Below are 19,794 nucleotides of genomic sequence, written 5' to 3'. Positions count from 1 at the left end.
GCTAGGAAGAGGGGAAGAGGAGACTGGAGGAACAAAAGACGGTGGGGGAAAAACTTAAGAACAAGGGGAAAAGGAAAAAAATTGTTTTTCTACTCCAACAGGGAATGTAAACTGCTAATTTTGCTTAAAACCATATATATCAATTCAAAATGCTCTGACCATAGAATAATAAACACTGGCCAGCCCAAGTTGCAGAACTTTTTAACCGACACAAAAGAAACAAACGAGCTCTCCCTGCCTCCACTATGGAGGTGGTGGTTGGGGGAATCTCATGTAGTAAACAGTCCTAGTGTGTCCCTCGTGTAAGGCCAGTGATACCCCACGGCTCTGGTACATCTAAGCTCTTGGAAAAAGCTACCTAGTTACAAGGGCTGAATTATACTGACAATATACTTCAATTCCGTGAATTTTAAATTATATCTTAATTTGAGAACATGGAACAACAAAAGCCCATGGCGGACGAAGATGTACCAACTGTGGATTTTGTACACAAAAAACCTGTGTGAGCAGCACAGACAGTACAAGGGTCGGGTGGGGAAACTCGAGAGGGTGGGAGGGTGCGGAGCAGAAAGCACAGAGCTCACTTACTAAACTGTTTTTGTCAAACACACGTGAGCTTGAATTTCTGTACAAGAGTTGTCTTTGGAGGAAGCAAAACTGCAGACTTAGCTAGATGGATACACACAGCCCAGAATTAAACTGCACAGCGACATTTATTGTTTCAGCCTGGAAAAACATCCCTTTTTAAATTTCACACAGCAAAGCAAGTTAAAAACTTCACTCGTCAAATAAATGATAATTTAAACAAGAACTTGCTAAAGAAACCTCATCACAACAACGTTTTAGGGCCTGATCACTTTAAGTCCATGGGGCCATTAATGAAGAGGAACCAAGTGTCTCTTTTATATTCTGCAAGCCATTTTCCTACAACGAGAAGGCGTAACATGTTTCCTTGACTCAGGTGACACATTTAGAAAAGAAATCATGATTTCTGTCTTTTGCTGTAACAGGCAGACACCGCGCTTCCTGATGTGATCAGGAAAGATGGAACGACTGCTGCCCTTCTCTCGCGGCCATCAACAGCTTTTCCCGCATTATCTCGAGGCTTGAATAGTCCGGCAACTTAAGATAGTTCACACAGGTCATGACAGAGGGTAGGAAGTCATCTGGGTTCTCTGTTGATTCGAAGGTCTTCCGGACAATGGTCAAAGGTGGATTCAAGCTCCGGAAGCCTGATAAAGAGGGAAGGAAGAAGGACAAAGGAACGTGGTAAGTTTACGGGACGCCCATCAGAGAGCACAGGGAAAACTCGCGTCTCAACCATGAGAATCGGTCTGGAATCACAAGCAGTACCCTTTCTTATCTACTTCCGTCAGAAAACGTCCAACACTGCTCTGCTGCAGAAAATGACCACACAAGAAGGCACTTTTTCCTCCTGGGTAATGAACTCTACCCACTCAAGATACGCTGAGGGGAAGGACTCTGGTGCCTGCTTTATTCACCATTCAAAGTCACTATGACACGGCGGCAAACACTGCTTTATGCTTTCCTTGTGTTTTTTAAAGAGTGCCAATTCAAGCCATATTAGGATTCATCTCTGAAAAAAACAGACTTTAGAACCACTTCTCATCTAAGGGTTTATAACATGTACAAATGCCTGAGAATCTGAGTACAGGCAAGCAGTACTACATGCACATGAGCAATCCTACTTCAGTGTAAGAGTCTCTATGAACTGCCTTGCCAGTGATCTCTCTTGTCTCCTAGCACCCTGAAAATTTAACAGTGCAATATTATATAATTAGAAAGAAGAAGAAAGTGTTAGTTGCTCAGTTATGTCTGACTCTTTGCAACCCCATGGACTGTAGCCCGCCAGATTCCTGTCATGGAATTCTCCAGGCAAGAATACTGGAGTGAGTTGCCATTCCCTTACCCAGGGCATCTTCCCAACCCAGGCAATGAACCCAGGTCTCCCACATTGCAGGCAGATTCTTTACCATTTGAGCCACCAGGGAACTAAGAGGCATTTGTAAGTCAAAAAATATCCTGCTGTTGGCACTTAAGTTTTGCATGCACACACACTCTCTCTCTCACCATCCCCCTCCACACAGCTACAATAAATCAATAGTTGTACCCACCTCCAACAGGCAATCGTGGGCTACCTGTCACAAACTGGAGAAATAACCTCTGCTGTTCATTATCAAAACTACTGAGAATCTCAAACAAGAACTTCACAGCCCGACTGCAACAGAAATAAATACATCAAAGTTATCTCATCATATTAAAATACATTTCTGACTTACAATGAGCTAGAGACTGTTAAATGTAAATATGACTATATATGAATTCACTTTATAAACGCACACAGATTTGTTCTGTTGTTACAGCTGGAATTCAAATGGAATGGCTACTTTGGTGATAAATGAGACTTGTCTGGGACTATACAGGTACTTCCCCTCTACTGTACACAAAATGGCTAATGGGGTGACCTTGGGATCCCCTTCTTTGCCTATTCTGCCCATTTTCACAGAAAACACTTGGGGCAAAAAAGCCCCCAAACCCCTTTCGGTCCTCAAGTCCCAGTCTTGAGAGAAAAGAAGCCAAAATATTGGAAAGCCTCCTTTAGTAGGTAAACAAATTTTAAAACCTAGACCTATATGTGTATTTGAAACCTGGCAGAGCCCAGGCCTTACCTGTCATGAGTGTAACCGTGATCTGGCCTGCAGCATTCCATCAGTGTCTTTGCATCCCAGGTGTCTGCTTTACTACCACACAGAAGCTGATCCAGCTGTGTGTTTAAACAAGGGCAACAGATTACTAAGGACATAACTGAGCCAAGCGGCACACGTTTTCTGTTTTGTGGTGAGCTGATATGAAGTCCACAAGCTTCTGCTTGGTGCTCTTTATACAAAGTGCGCTTCCACTATTAATCACAGATTCACTCTCCTCTGTAGCTGACAGTAACCGGTGCCCTGACCATCTGCAGGGACTAGATTCCAGAGAAGCCTTTAATCTGAATCAAAACCTACCTAATTCTTCTCATTTCTTTAGAGGCTTTAACTTCATAATCTACCTCTGACCAGAGAGATCTTATAAATTCTGACTTTTACAAACTTAAGGGCACACTATAACAGAAGCTAACAGAGAGAATATTGAGCAGGAGAAGTGGGAGAACAAAGCTGAACCAATAGCAAACAGGGAGGTTTTCCCGCTTTGCAAAGGCACTTCTATGCCAGACGGTTGTCTAGGACTAAGACAGTCATTACAGGACAGATATTGCAAAGAAAGAAATGCTCATGTCCTTAGGATAAAAATCTAAGATCAGTATCCAGTTAAACCATCTCTCACCTGGTTGACTGCCCATTTGCGGGATGACTTGTCTACTTTGAGAAAATCCATTCGGCACATGTGAAATTTGGTATCTACTACACTGTCAGGCACTTTATGTATCTTGTTCAGTGAGACAGAGTTTACCTCAATTTTATGAATGAGCCAGTCAGCTTATATACGAAAGCCTGGATAAGGTCACACAGCTAAGCAGTAGGGATGCCGTTTAGTTACTAAGCCACATCTGACTCTCTGCGACCCCACGGACTGTAGGCTGTAGGCTCCCCCGTTCACGGGACTTCCTAGGCAAGAACACTGGAGTGGGCTGCCATTTCCTTCCCCAGGGGATCTTCCTGACTCAGGGTTGAACCTGCATCTCCTGCACTGGCAGGCAAATTCTTTATTGCTGAGCCACCTGGGAAGCCCCAGGCAGTGGGGACCAGGATCCAATTCCAAAAGCAACCCTCGCTGATTTCATTTCCAGGTGACACTTAGTGCCTAAAAGTGCCAGGTACACACCGTTTTCAAATTAGTAGCAAATCAAAATGGACACAAAAATAATTGAGATTAAAATGCTAAGTCATTCAAAGATTTGCAGATTCAGCCAGAAAATATATTATAAAAAAATACTCACATCATATTGAATATTCATTCTCACTCAGGAAATGATCTTATTTTTCCCAAACTACCCTCTTAACGCCCAACCCTCCACAATTTTATTTGCTCATAACATAGGGTATCTGACTAAAAAGCACAGAGATACCTCACTAAGCTAATCACAGGTATGGAACTAGAGATGACCATTTCTTCTGCACACAAGCTACTCACTTCTTCTGGGTAGAAGTACTGGAGATGACTGAGTGGGAAGACTGATTCAAATCCATCTCTAAATGAATCAAATTGCCTGGAAACACCTTCGTTTAGTGCCCAAAATATAACCAGCTGCAAAAAAAAAAATAAAATAAAATAAAATAAAAAATTCTTTAAAAATCTGTGACCAGAGTCCAAGTTTCTTTCCTATTTAATATTTGGCAAAGTAGAGTGAAATATCCTTCCTGGTCACTTAAAAAAAAAAAATCCAAGATCTTTAGAATATGTTGCAGAAAACTGTGTAAGTAATAGATAGGCCAGGTTAACTTCTGATTCAGGGTCTGGCCATTAAGAATACGTAAAAAATGCCACATGCATTTATATTTAGTGTGTTTTAAAAATTTATTTACATAACATCCCTGTGAGTTACAAATTACCTTACCAGACGAAAACCACATGAAACTTCCCAAGAGGATGAAATGTTATTGAGAATTAAAGATGATGTTTCAAGAGTCACAATTACCATCTGTTGGAAAAGTCTGGTCTCAGAGCTGTAGGTGGCTTTCTGTCTAGAACCCAATGCTCTTTCCATTCAAAGTCAGGAATAAAACAAAAGAAACTTTTCCAAAAGTAGTGATGATAAAGACATATAGATTGCAATCTAAAATATAATTTGGATCAGTACAAAATTGTTTTTCCTTAATAAATAGGGTCAAGGATGGTGAGAGGGCAAACAAACATAAACGTCTGTACACAGGTATGGAGAGCATCAAAGGCAATGAGGTCAAGTTAAGTGGCTTGAGAGAAAAGCAGAAATGTAGTTTAGAGACAACACAAGGGATGTTCCTTTACACTGATTTTTTTCTTAAACTAAGAAAATATGATGTTATTAGGTGGCATTCAAGCTTAAAGGCAGAATTCACAGCTATACATGAGGCATACTGTGAAATATCTGACAATGTCTCAAGTGCAAACAGAAGTTAAGGCATGAAAAAAGGGACTTCATATAGTCACCCAGGGCGGTGACGGTCTCAAACCAGTCTGTGTAGCAGCTCCCAGCCACGGATCGCCCATCCCATCCCCTCCCTCACAGCAGTCGGCCCCACCCCACGTGACCACCGATGGCCTTCTCTCCAGGGGATGTGGCCAGTACGCACTCTTAAATACTCCTCCAAATTGTGGATGGTGACCGGTATATCCTTTCCTCCTTTCTTTAGTTCAATGTTAGGAAACCCTGGCAGAGTGAAATCCAATCCCAGATCCTCCACGGAGCAGCCATTCATAGTCAGGGTTTCTAATGCATACTGGAGACTCTCTTTGGTCTAAAAAAGGGGGGAAGGGTGTTTGTCACAAATTAAAAAGAAAGGCTAATAAACTGTATGAGTTTCTTTAGCTCTGAGCCTGTTCTTTCTTTGTTATAATCTATACAAAGTCACTGAGATCATATAGGAAATAATCATAAACACTTCAAAATCCAACTATTTTTACATGAGAAAACAAGACTGAGTGTTCCTTCAAAATGAGATGTTTGCTACTCAATTTGACCATACTCAAACAGATTTCACAGGCCATAATAGATGGCATCACAGACTCAATGGACATGAGTTTGAGTAAACTCCGGAAGTTGGCAATGGACAGGGAGGCCTGGCGTGTTGCAGTCCATGGGGTTGCAAAGAGTTGGATACAACTGAGCAACTGAACTGAACTGAACTGAATAGTCTGCATAATGATTCATTTAAGAGTGCAGGCTCTAAAGCCAGACAAACTTCACAAATTTTCAGCTAAACTTAATGAATCCAAGGAAAAAAAAAAAAAGGTCACTCAGTTGTATTCGATTTTCTGGGACCCCATGCACTGTTGCCCTCCAGGCTCCTCCGGAGCGCTAATTCCAATATATGTACGTAGCAAATACTAAGTAATACAACACAGTTAGGAAATTGTAAATACAAATAATGTACTTTCTAGTAAAAGTAGTTAACTTGTTTTCTCTGCAAGCTCAAGTCTAAACAACACCCAGAGATCCTTCATTCAATTACTGCAGGCCCAGCACCAACAACTCTGTATTCACACAGCAACATGACAATGAAAAACGGTTTCAACGAATTCCTAAAAAAAGTCAAGTCCCACTTTGAAGACAAATGGATGTTAACAGCAGTTTGTATTACTCACTTTTACAAAATGCTTAAGATTTTGAAGGCCTTACATAAAATATTATTTCTGAATCAAAGACCAACACACACAACTGCAAATTCTCTTTGAAAAGAAGGTGTCAGGAGAAAGAAAAAGAAGTTACAGGACAAAGAAGGTGAATGACTTTCTGATTTAAAGATGCCCCTGGGTATGAAATTCCTAGAGGTTAGACAGTCAAGATGCAGAAAAGTAATCACTTATACAACAACAACAACAAAAACTGGGAAGTTCTAGTTAATACTTTTTAAAAGAGGAAACTGAAAGCCGCTTAGGATTCCAGATAATTCAAAACACAGCATTGGGGTGGGGCAGAGTTATTTAACATTAAGGTAAAACACTTTGTTCAGAATTTTTGCTTCCCTGCAAAAACACATGTTTACATCTCTCTCAGTTTGAGTACATCATTTCATGACACACAAGAAAGGTTTTCCATTTTTCATTTGAAATGCCTGTCAGCAAAAGGACTTAATAAAAACTCTCCCACTGGAAAGCTCTAAACAATGCTATTATTGATAGGAATCTAGAATATACAGTATGTCCTTGAGATGTTTAAAAGGGATTAGCCATTTTACATATTACATATTAAATTAAGAGCTACGCTTTAGCCAATTTTTCATGTATTTTTCAAGAATTTAAATTACCAAGTGGAAGCTCAGCTTGGACACCTTGTTCCATCTGTATGCTTTATAAATAACGAAGTAAGACATTCGAGAATATCACCAGTCTTCAAGTTCTGGTTGAAGTTTTCTGGAATGTGGTTCTTGTGCTACGCATCTTACACTTTTAAACTGATAACATCAGATAATAAACATTAGAAGAACAAATTTCAAAAGATTTGAGGAAGAGAATGCAGCAGACTACACAGGAGACAAGGATACATAAGAGAGCTTGTAAAAGCTCTAAGACCGTGGCCTCCAGAGCAGAGCGCCTGGGTTTGAAGTCCAGCTCTCAGGTATTTCAGCTAAGTGACCTTGGGTAGGCAACTCAAACTATCTGCCTCGGGTTTCTCATGTGTAAATGTGTAAAGTAGGGATAACAAAAACATGTGTATCTCACAATGGATTAAATGAATTAATACATGTAAGGCTCTTGGAAGAGGGTCATGAATTGTACTTTATTGGTGGGGGGAGAGGTTTGAGGAGGGGTGGTTTGTGGTGGTACAGCATTATTTACCTAAGAGATGATCTTAAATAAGATTATAGTAGTTTAAATTTTACAAGGTTGGTAAGCATAAACCTAATTGGTTTTAAAAATCCTAAGACAACAGATCTTACATGGAAAAGATGGATCTGGCTTCTTTAAAAACCAATTTCTCTTAATAAATGTTTACCAAAAAATTACCATTAATAATTATCAATAAACATGGGAGATAAAATTCTTACAAATCATCTTCTTTCTTGACAAAAAGGTACTCTAAAAGCCCCATCTCCAATAAGCTCCTATCTATCTTATTGAGAGACATAACCTTTTACCTAGCTATAGAATCTTAATTCTTTATTCTTATTTTATGCAGTTTACAAAATATACGAGTTGATTTATCACTGGTCCATGTTACTTGCCCCAATATAAAGACATCTGACTCTATCCCGCTTCTCAAAAAATAAAATTCTGTCTTCTTCCAATGTCAGATACAGAACCTTATTACTCTCAGACCGAATCAAATTATTTAATTTTGTTAATATATGAAAAATATCCATTAATGATATAAAGATCAAGATTATTCATGAGATCTAACAGAGAAATCTCAACAGATGTTACCAAGAAATAGTGACACCACCATGACCTTTAAAAATACCTTCCTGAGATTTCTCTAGAAACAAATAGGTTGTTCCTAAATTAAGCCATCTTTCCAGAAAATCAATCTGTTGCCCTAAGAATAGCTTTATTGATTCAAATGCTTACTGAAAAAATTCAATATGACAGAGTATCTGCCCGGATACATAACATCCACCTAAAATGTAATAAAACAAGCCCTATGGTTTTAGTTAGAGGTGTATTTTATTTGCTAGTCAAGTTGCTTGTTCATCATCTGCTGTTATTACAGGCCATCTTACCCACTGTAAAATCGTATGTTTCAGCTGTTATAATAACAATTAAACTCTCCCAATATAAAAATAATAACCAGGCTGAACAGAAATCACTTAACAAAGACCCCATCTTCTAAGCCTACCTGGGATTTATCTTGTTCAAGTCTTTTCTTCTGTCGGACGATGTCTTCAAGGTGATACACTGACCTGGCTACAACTGGGTCAATGTCAAACAAATCGTGTGATGTCAGTGAAGTTTCTTGCCGGAGCATCCATTTATAAAAAGGTAAGCCCAGGGGAAGGTCCACCTACAAGAGAAGATGCAAATGCTGTAATAGTCACATTAAGCTTCTAGCAGTGACTCCATTCTTTAAGTGACACTTGAAGAGGTCATTTTAAAAGGTCAGGTAATCCCTGAGGCGGGGGTAGGGGTGGGGGTGGGTGGGGGGAGACGGATAACGACAAATTTAAAAACTGTTTCTCTTATTACACAAAACTGTCCCCATTTAAACTCAATCTGGGGGCCTGACAGTGGGAAAAAAAAAACTTAATATTGAAGATTCCTATTTAAACACTGACCCAAAAAAGGAAGCTTTCAATGATGGACGTATATTTTCCATAAGGACCTCAACACCAAGAGATGTTCAGAGGCAGCTTACTTTATTTTGGACCAAGTGAACATAATTCTACTTTAGTCTCTATTACTGCATATTCAGAAATTTGGATTTTCAAAGAAATTCTCCAAGCAATTCATGTGCACATTAACATTTGTGAAAACACTCTCTTAAAAGACAGCATTAAGTGTAGGGGATTAAGGGACTGGCATAGAACAGAAGTATAAAAGAACTGTAGAAAAACAACTCTAAACTTACCAATCTGAAATCCATGATAGCCTTGGCCATTAGTTTTCCTAAGAAGCGAAACTTCATCTTAACCTTTGCGATATGAGCTGGCTTAGCTGTCCTACCAAAGGGAAGCGCAAACAGGCCTTGGAGGTTTTGAATATACTTGGTCCCTTCTTGGCTTCCTATAAAATGAGTAAATCACCAAACCTTAGGTGTCATTTCACACAACGAGACAAAACTCGGTAATTAAGAACATTTAAGAAATTTAGTATTCTCAGGATCAGTCAGCAGATCACAGAATGAAATCCTCTGGAGCTGGAAGGGCCTCATCTTATTTGATAGATGAGAAAACAAAGGTGAAAAGAACTTAGGTCAGAGGGCCTGGCCCTCCACTGTAAGCTAAACATATATAATGAATTGTTATGGGCCCTTTACCTGATAATGACAAACTGACACACTCACAGATGATTTATTACCTTTTGGATTGCTAAGAGTTACTTCCTCCCCTCTCCAGAGACCCAAGTCAGCTCTCTGCAGTTCCTGAGATACAAGTGCATAAAACTCCAGTGTAGGCCCAAGACCTGTGCCAACCTACAGAGGAACAAAAGCAGGACAAGGTAAATTTTACAATCTGTGCTGTCCCCCTTTTGAACCTGCTGACCTTTTGGCAAAGTCAATACTAACAGCAATTCTTTATCAGGATGTATTCAAGCCTACTCCCCAAATTGTCTGTCTTCCCTCAGTCCTGGTCACCTGGATGGAGAGCCCTTTATCACTTCCCACTCCCTGTGGCCCCAACATTTAAATTGTATGGTTAAAGTTCGTGCACTGATAAGATTGGTCTTGCAGCCTCATGCCCTCGCCTCAGGGATAGATGGCAGTGTCTGGAAAGGATCCCCTTCCCTTCTCTCTTTGTGAACTGTTCCCCTGGTCCAAGAACAGTTCGCATGTCCACTCTGCAGAAGCCTCTGTATCTTCCCAGTTACTTTGCTCCTTTTTCAGAACTTACACTCTGGCTAAAAAGGACTCACCACCTTACACAACCATGATTTCACTCTACAGTAACAGCGCATCTCACCTGGGTTAACTTTAGTTACCTTGTATCCTTCATAGTGCCTGGGCACCTTAGTCGCCATTTAATAGAGGTTGCTGAATAAAACACACACACAAACACGAAGGTCTGAGCCCACATCAGCACCCGCAGGGCTAACTCAGAGTGTGCTGGTACTGCTTCAGACCTGGGGTGCCCCGGAGGATACACAGAGAGGGGTGGCATGCCTAGGGGAGTCTGATTTACAGCCTGGGCACTGATATTTTTAAACAAGCTCCAAAGGGAGAGCACTGAGTAAAAAACTCTTCTCCATGAGACACGCAATCCTGGCAGTCATCATAACTTTCATGTCCTATGTGCTCACACCATAAATCAGATATGCAACTAATGACAAGTTAATACCATAGTTTATAAGCTTACTCTAACCATAGTGCTGTCAGGAAGGTTCTATTTCACTTACTGAATACTAGTAAATAATGGGCATTATCTTACCATTAACACAGTTGCTTTTTTAAAGGCACCCCCACTAGCTTAGATCTAGTCCACTGAGTAAGTTAAATGTAACTTTCCAAACAGCTACCTGCTTGGACCTGGCAACGCTTCCTGCCCCAGCTCACGTTGGTCAGTACACAGTTTTAACTGCTACCAGCATTTACCCCCTGCTGCAACCAGAGCCTTGGAGCCACCCGTGGCTCTTCCCCTTCCTGCACCTCATGTAACAACCCTCCGTTAAACACTGGAAACCCCATCTTCAAAATCTGTGCTCAACTGGTAACCAAAGGATCTCTCATCTAGCCCAGTGCTGGAGCCTGCTAAGTGGTCTCTTGCGTCTTCACATCTCACATCCTACTCGAACAGCTCGAAGAGTGATCCTCGTACAGCCCAAGTTCACGTCATTCCTCCATGCCCTCCAAAGGCTCCCCATCTCGTTCTAGCAGAAGCTCAAATTCTGAGCTAGGCCTGCATGTCCCGTGTGATCCCTTGACACCTTCTAGCTACTGTCATCCTTCAGCAGGACAAGAATTTTGCCTCAGGGCTTTTTGCTTCACTTTTCTTTTGCTAAGAGACAGTCTTTCCCCTAGATAGTAATGCTAGTGGTGGTTTAGTTTCTAACTTGTGTCTGACTCTCCTGACCGCAGGGACTGTAGCCCACAAGGTTCTTTTGTCCATGGGATTTTCCAGACAAGAATACTGGAGTGGCTTGCCATTTCCTTCTCCAGGGAATCTTGCCAAAGCAGGGATCAAACCCGTATCTCCTGCACTGCAGGTGAATTCTTTATACCTCTAAACCACCAGGGAAGTCAGTAATGACTGTTGCTCAAATGTCAACTTACACCAGCCTACCCCCTCCTCATCATGCTCTTATTTTGCTTCAGTTTTCTTCAGCACACACCCTAACATATATATGCGCACATGAGTGAGTGAGTGTGTATGGGCCTTCCCAAACTAAAAGCTCTGTGACAGTAAGGACTTTGGGTCTTTCGTTCTCCACTCAATTGTCAGCTCTGGAGAAAGGTGGGAAAAGAAGGCAAAGAAGAACTGCAGTAGCATCTGGCATCCACCAGATGGTGCTTTACAGCAGTTATCCCTACCTCCTTTCAGCGTAATTACCCCAGGCTAAACAGAAATCATAGATCAAAGCAGCCTGTTTTCTCCATACCAATATTGTTATTTCTAAAGTCAAACAGACTCAACTTAAAATATTAAACGACACGGGAATCACTGCATCCGCCCTTCACCTAGCAAGTCTCTGGGAGAAAGGACCAGGACAGCTGCTCTGACAAGTCACCCTGCACTTGGTGACCAGCAACCGTGCAGACCAACCTGACCTTTCAGGGATCTTCGTCCTACCCAGCCATTCCTTCAAAAAAGAAAAAGAAAAGCAGATATTCTAGTTTTGCTTCATCAGTTTTTAAAGGAATGTGGAGGTACAAAACTTGCCAATCTCAAAATGTTTCTTTGGCATGTGGATCACTTACAACGGAAAACAATCAAGGCCCAAAAGACAAAGGAAGAAACTTTGACTCACTCTCTAACTGCCGAGAAGAATTAGACAAAGGGCCTGTTCCCAGAACAAAGCTATCAGCAGTGGCATCTGCAAAGAATAAAGGACAGAGACGGCCAGGGACAGTTGCTGGGGTAGGGTGGCGGGGCACATGGCCTTGAGAACAGAGTCCACTCCTGGGTCCCACTGTCCCTGCCTGGCCCAGCAAATATTTGTTTACTAAACATCTGCTCCATGTGAATTGCCTTCCTCTCCTTTGAAGTCTGAAACCACTACCCCCACATCCTCTTTTGTCTTTGGGCTGAAGGTGGTATTTAAGATGAGAGCTGAGACCATTTTGATGAGTTACGAGTCTCTTTCATTTTTTCCTGTAATCTGCCCCATGCCAATTTCGTAGACCAGCCAGAAGAACCTAGAAGGGTAGAGGAAAATGTCGTCTTCTCCAACAGGCAGGAAAAACATAAAGGTCTAGAAACAAACACTGAAAAACAATCAAAAAAAGACAACGCTCTTATTTGAAACTTTGAGTCTTTTCCTTTCCAAAATTAAAGTTTATATACTAACATACACCATGTGACAGATAATGTTGTGCTTTTTATATTTTAGCTCATTTAATCATTTTAACAACACAATGGGGGGGGGGGGGACATTTATTGGGCCCTTTGTTGGGTTATCACTGGGGAGTTTACATAACTTGCCCAACTTCATATAGTTAGTAAGTGGCAGCACTGGACTTACCAGTCCAGGCGCCTAACCTTTCACTGTCAGGGCGGCTGGGTCATCTGCAGCTCAAAACCCTGGGCTTGTTTGCTGAGCCCAGAGACTGGTTTAGTTCCTCCCTGGCTTACCAGTCATCTCTATTTGATAATGGAGCCCATTTTGTTCTGACATTTTGGATCAAGTTTCTTATAGAGCTAGTGAGAAAGACTTCCTAACAGCCACCAGCTGACTTAAACGGTTGAATGTGGCTTATAACCTGAGGTACTGGGCACATATGAAGTCAGCACCCCTCCCTACTCCTCTTCCTCAACGAAGCTGGCTCACGGACTCTTTGTTTCCAGAGTCATCAGGTGAGACTCGTTAATGAAAATCATAAAATTATGATTTCTCTATCAGTAATTCAATCCTGTTCCCTGGAATAATCTGTGATGCTATTCTGAACTTGTTTAGGACTCATGTAAAATGCAACCTGAAGAGAGGCACTAAGAATGAGAGAGAAAGGACAGTCATGCCTGGTGAGAGGAAAATATGGAGTCAAAAAAAGTAGACCAAAAAAAAAAAAAAAAAAGTAGACAAAGCATGTTTAAATAACCAAGCAGACCGAGCTGACTAGAGCAAAGATCTTACAGTTCCATAAATAAGATATCTGGGCTTGTAAACACGTAAGAACTGTATCTCTTCAGCCTGGCTGATTACAGTCTGTGGGGTTGCAGAGAGTTGGACATGACTGAGCAACTGAGTCAGCTAGCAATCAGTATAATGGAACATTGTATGTTATGTTCATGAGTTTTAGAAATCTAAAGACTTAAGTTGTGTCCTAAGGGAAAGAGGAAGGAAAGCACGCCCAGGAGACTCAATACTTCTGGGTCAAAGTAGACAGAAAATCATTATTTGAGCCTCTGGTGCATTGGCCTGGCTATTTAAAAACATCTCAAAAGAAAAAGACAAAGATTAGAAAGAAAAGTTGTCTTTTTTCATTGATGACATGACTGTCTCCAATGTGGATCAGTTAACTATAGCTCAGGCCTACTGCCTGCTTTGTACAGTCCATAAGCTAAGAACGAGTCTACAATATTAAAAATTCTTAAATAATATCTCACAATGTGTAAAAATTATACAACTTCAAATTTCAGTGACTATAAATAAAGTTTCACTGACACATGGCCATGCTTGTTTCGTGTCTGTGTGTGCAGGGCCATGTTCAGGCTACTGAGGCAGAGCTGAGGTGTTCTGATGAAGATCCGAAGGCCCACAAAGCCTGAAATATTTATTTCCTGACTCTCTATAGAAAAGTTGCCCAAGCCCTGTATCTACAACCCTCCCAAATGATCAATTTAGAAATTTCTAGAATCAGTAAGTTTATCAAGGTCACAGGAAACAAAGGCAAGGTGAATAAAGGCTGGGGACTGACTGTAAAATGGTGGAAAAGAACTCTTTGTGGTGATGGGATTTTATTCTTTATCTTGATGTGGTAGTGGTTCATAGACTGCATACATCTGTCAACTTTCAGAACTGTGTAACTTAATGACAAAAGTGTGAGTTTATTATATATGAGTTGTAGCTCAGTAAACAGCAGTTGGAAGATTTTCAAAGTTATATTTAAAACCTTTCACTTTATCAACCTAAACAAACACTTGCTTTTATGCCAGGGGGAAAAAACCCCCTGTCTTTCATTATACAATGTAACCTCAAATATGGAGAACTTGGAACAAACCACTGAAGGGAAAACAGATTGAATCTCAAGTTCTGAGGTAATTTCCCAATCGTCTTTTAGAACTTCACCAAGAGTCATCCTGTCAGGAGCACAAGTCAACAGCCTCCTAAGCTCACCTCATTTTCATACTGGATTTCTAACATGGCCCGTGAGCTGCCAAGATCCTGCATTACAGACTCCGCTTGTTTCAGCAGCTCCTCTCTGTTCACAGTACGCTGCAAAAGCAAGTACAAATGTGAGGAGATTTTAATAAAACACGGGGCATTTCTCTCAGTGGGATGGGGGTGGGGGAATCAACTCAACTGTTGAAAATTATTTCTTAAAAAAGCACACCTCAGAAAATGTTTTAAGATATAGCTACAGAGCTACAAATGTCAACAACATCTGGCTATCATGAAGAAAAGCTAGACGTGAGTGTAATTACTATCTTGAGCCATGGGATATTCAGAAAATTCAAGGTGGTAAAGGAAGGATCTCTGTAACCTTCTCAAACATCAATGGAATTCAAGGCTGTGGCTCCACAAAGTCTCGCTGGGTACATTTACAGATGATGGAGAAGTAACCATGCAGGTGATAGGTGAGCTGCAGACCTACTGGCTCTGACCTGCAGAGATCCTACAAGCACTACTGCAAACATCTACTGAGGAGATTCATGGAACCAAGAAAGGTACTGATAAGATTCCCAAATTCTACCAATGCTGTGCGTTTCAGAATGATAAATGACACGAATAAAGACAGGATTTAAAAAAACATTTTTCTATTTCACTTCTCATTCCTCTCACCTGCCCCCCTCCCCCTTTCATGCCAGTACATTTTAATGGCTTTTATGAAACTTATGGAGACAGAAGTTTTTATTAGGAAGACAGACTTCAATAAGACTCCTCAGCAAGCAAGAAACAGATGAACAGAGAAGTCCCAAGGAAAAGGCAGTGCACTGTGGGAAGTACAAGACAGGTCTTCAATGGAAACAGCCCAGGGCTGTGTGGTTTAGAGCAATCAATGTGAGGCCAGGATGAGAAGCATAAAAAAATGAAATCAGCAACACAAGGGCTGACTGGCTTAGAGACATGAACTACATCAAGGATGTGGTGTATCTCTTCTAATTGAACTGATTCGCCAAGGGAATGATGTGGATTTGATTAATTCTACCTATAGCATAAAAGCATCAGTTATAAAAGGGACACAGAGTTCGTAATTTAGAAAGAAAAGGAAGTCTCAATAAAAGAACACAATATTCTTCCTTTGCACAAGAGTTATGGAGACTGAAAGAGAAAAACAATCATAAAAATCATTATAGAAACTGAGGATGGGAGAGGACTCTTACTGGAGTAAAGAAGAATCCCAAGAGATTCTAAGAGATTGACAGGAAGATATGGAGAACACATCTGGATAAGAGGAAAACCAAAGACTATGACTAAGGCAGGTCTATGAATCAAGGTTCATGTTAGATTCATGAATCAAGGCAAATTGGAAGTGGCCAAACAGGAGATGGCAAGAGTGGTAAAGGAAGGATCTCTGTAACCTTCTCAAACATCAATGGAAATTGACATTTTCGGAATCGGTGAACTAAAATGGACTGGAATGGGTGAATTTAACTCAGAAGACCATTACATCTATGACTGTTGGCAAGAATCCCTTAGAAGAAATGGAGTAGCCATCACCATCAACAAAAGAGTGAGAAATATAGTACTTGGATGCAATCTCAAAAACAACAGAATGATCTCTGTTTGTTTCCAAGGCAAACCATTCAATATCACAAGTCTATGCCCCAACCAGTAATGTTGAGGAAGCTGAAGTTGAATGGTTCTATGAAGATCTACAAGACCTTCTAGAACCAACAACCAAAAAAGATGTCCTTTTCATTATAGGGGACTGGAATGCAAACCTAAGTCAAGAGATATCTGAAGTAACAGGTAAATCTGGCCTTGGAGCACAAAACGAAGCAGGACAAAGAGTAACAGTGTTTTGCCAAGAGAAAGCACTGGTCACAGCAAACACCTTCTTCCAGCAACACAAAAGAAGACTACATATATACATCACCAGATGGTCAACACTAAAATCAGATTGATTACATTCTTTGCAGCCAAAGATGGAGAAGCTCTATACAGTCAGCAGAAACAAGACGGGGAACTGACTGTGTCTAAGACCACGAACTCCTTATTATCAAATTTAGACTTAAACTGAAGAAGGTAGGGAAGATCACTAGACCGTTCAAGTAGGACCTAAATCAAATCCCTTACGATTATACAGTGGAAGTGACGAATAGATTCAAGGGATTAGATCTGATAGACAAGAGTGTTTGATGAACTATGGATGGAGGTTCGTGACGTTGTACAGGAGACAGGGATCAAGACCATCCCCAAGAAGAAGAAATGCAAAAAAGCAAAATGGCTGTCTGAGGAGGCCTTACAAATAGCTGAGAAAAGAAAAGACGCGAAAGGCAAAGAAGAAAAGGAAAGACATACCCATTTGAATGCAGAGTTCCAAAGAATAGCAAGGAGACATAAGAAAGCCTTCCTCAGTGATCAATGCAAAGAAATAGAGGAAAACAACAAAATGGGAAAGACTAGAAATCTCTTCAAGAAAAATAGAGATGCCAAGGGAACAGTTCATGCAAACATGGGCACAATGAAGAACAGAAATGATATGGATCTAACAGAAGCAGAAGATATTAAGAGGTGGCAAGAATACATAGAACTATGCAAAAAAGATCTTCATGACCCAGATAACCACGATGGTGTGATCAGTCACCTAGAGCCAGACATCCTGGAATGCAAAGTCAAGTGGGTCTTAGGAAGCATCACTATGAACAAAGCTAGTGGAGGCGATGGAATTTCAGCTGAACTATTTCAAATCCTAAAACACGATGCTGTGAAAGTGCCGCACTCAGTATGCCAGCAAATCTGGAAAACTCAGCAGTCGCCATGGGACTGGAAAAGGTCAGTTTTCATTCCAATCCCAAAGAAAGGCAATGCCAAAGAATGTTCAATCTACCGCACAACTGTACTCAATTCACACGCTAGCAAAGTAATGCTCAAAATTCTCCAAGACAGGCTTCAACAGTACGTAAACCATGAACTTCCAGATGTTCAAGCTGGGTTTAGAAAAGGCAGAGGAACCAGAGATCAAATTGACAACATCTGTTGGATCACTGACAAAGCAAGAGAGTTCCAGAAAAACATCTACTTCTGCTTTATTGACTATGCTCAAGCCTTTGACTGTGTGGATCACAACAAACTGTGGGAAATGCTTCAAGAGATGGGAATACCTGACCACCTGACCTGGCTCCTGAGAAATATGTATGCAGGTCAAGAAGCAACAGTTAGAACTGGACATGGAACAACAGACTGGTTCAAAATCGAGAAAACAGTACATCAAGACTATATTGTTACCCTGCTTACTCAACTGTATGCAGAGTACATCATGAGAAATGCTGGGCTGGGTGAAGCACAAGCTGGAATCAAGATTGCCGGGAGAAATATCAATAACCTTAGATATGCAGATGATACCACCCTTATGGCACAAAGTGAAGAACTAAAGAGCCTCTTGATGAAAGTGAAAGAGGAGAGTGGAAAAAGCTGGCTTAAAACTCAACGTTCAGAGAACTAAGATGATGGCATCCAGTCCCATCACTTCATGGCAAATAGATATGGAAACAGTAACAGACTTTTTTTTTTGTTGCTCCAAAATCACCGCAGGTAGTGACAGCAGCCATGAAATTAAAAGACATTTGCTCCTTGAAAGAAAAGTTACGAACAACCTAGACAGTATATTAAAAAGCAGAGACATTACTTTGCCAACAAAGGTCTGTCTAGTCTAGGCTATGGTTTTTCCAGTAGTCATGTATGGATGTGAGAGTTGGACTATAAAGAAAGCTGAGCGTCGAAGAATTGATTCTTTTGAACTGTGGTGTTGGAGAAGACTCTTGGGAGTCCCTTGGACTGCAAGGAGATCCAACCTGTCCATCCTAAAGGAAATCAGTCCTGAATATTCATTGGAAGGACTGAGGTTGAAGGTGAAACTCCAATACTCTGGCCACCTGATGCAAAGAACTGACTCACTGGAAAAGACCCTGATGCTGGAAAAGATTGAAGGCAGGAGGGGAAGGGGACGACAGAGGATGAGATGGTTGGATGGCATCACTGACTCAATGGACATGAGTTTGAGTAAACTCCGGGAACTGGTGACATGACAGGGAAGCCTGGCATGCTGCACTCCATGGTGTCACAAACAGTCGAACACAACTGAGTGACTGAACTGATGAAGTCTCTAAACCAACAGGGAGAATTAGATGCATCACATGTGTAGTTTTCCCACTATTTTAAAAGCTCAGTATGACTTAACTTTAAATACTTATGGGAGAAACTTACTTTTTTTCTATCCAATCTAGGTGCAACTCTGCTATCTTGAGAATCAGACTGGTTGATCTCTGGGTTGGTATCAAGTAATCTCTGCATTGCTCGGTCCCGATCAAACGCAGTTACATAGAAAAGCATTTGCCGGGTATCAAAAGGGAAGAAAAATGGGCTGTAAAAAGATGCAATATAAATTTATTAACTGAATTACTTAAAAATCCTATCTCAGAAACAACTTTTGATATGATACAGATTAATAATTACAATGTAATCAAAAATGGTCTACTCAAACTAATTTTGAATAATTTTCATAATTCTTGCATGAACTTTCTAAGAGATTTAGTAATAATGCATTAAGCAGCCATTCACTATGAAACCTGAAATTCAACCACTAAGGTCAAGTCCATCCAAGATCATCTTTAATCTACCCAAGAATCTCTTAGTAAATATGTATAACATGATTAGGGAAGGGTAAATTTTAAAATATAATCACCACTTCACCAGGTTGCCAGCCCACCCCATCCCACCATACATACACAAGTAATGGTTTTACTAAGCTCATGATTTTCCTCCTAAGTTTTGGCATTTGTCAAGTCACTCAAAACTGTGAAAAGGTAGCTGGTGGTTTTTTAAAAAATGAACGCTGCAGTAACATAGGCCTTGCCAGCTCCTGATATACGATTTTGGAAGATATTGACAAAGAGTTGCCAAGAGCATTTCTTAAGATGATCTAAACATTCAGTATCCATCCTG

At 40.7% G+C, this 19,794-nt stretch overlaps 1 protein-coding gene across 16 annotated transcripts in view; it reads right to left on the bottom strand.

The window, feature by feature from the left end:
• Positions 1 to 694: 694 nt before the first annotated feature.
• Positions 695 to 19,794, bottom strand: part of TRIP12 (thyroid hormone receptor interactor 12) — a 144,642-nt gene continuing 125,542 nt past the window's right edge. For all 16 annotated transcript variants that reach the window (XM_061148575.1, XM_061148572.1, XM_061148577.1 and 13 more), the window contains 10 exons: positions 19,057 to 19,213; positions 14,803 to 14,901; positions 9,673 to 9,787; positions 9,224 to 9,378; positions 8,495 to 8,659; positions 5,292 to 5,456; positions 4,153 to 4,266; positions 2,691 to 2,785; positions 2,136 to 2,239; positions 695 to 1,232 (listed from right to left, as the gene is read on the bottom strand). In XM_061148575.1, coding sequence (XP_061004558.1) covers positions 1,036 to 1,232; positions 2,136 to 2,239; positions 2,691 to 2,785; positions 4,153 to 4,266; positions 5,292 to 5,456; positions 8,495 to 8,659; positions 9,224 to 9,378; positions 9,673 to 9,787; positions 14,803 to 14,901; positions 19,057 to 19,213 — 1,366 coding nt within the window. In that variant the 3' untranslated portion in view covers positions 695 to 1,035. The remainder of the gene's footprint in view (positions 1,233 to 2,135; positions 2,240 to 2,690; positions 2,786 to 4,152; positions 4,267 to 5,291; positions 5,457 to 8,494; positions 8,660 to 9,223; positions 9,379 to 9,672; positions 9,788 to 14,802; positions 14,902 to 19,056; positions 19,214 to 19,794) is intronic.

This window comes from Dama dama, chromosome 8 (genome assembly GCF_033118175.1).
Source record: "Dama dama isolate Ldn47 chromosome 8, ASM3311817v1, whole genome shotgun sequence".
Lineage (NCBI taxonomy): Eukaryota > Metazoa > Chordata > Mammalia > Artiodactyla > Cervidae > Dama > Dama dama.
This window is presented reverse-complemented; position numbering and strand designations above follow the sequence as displayed.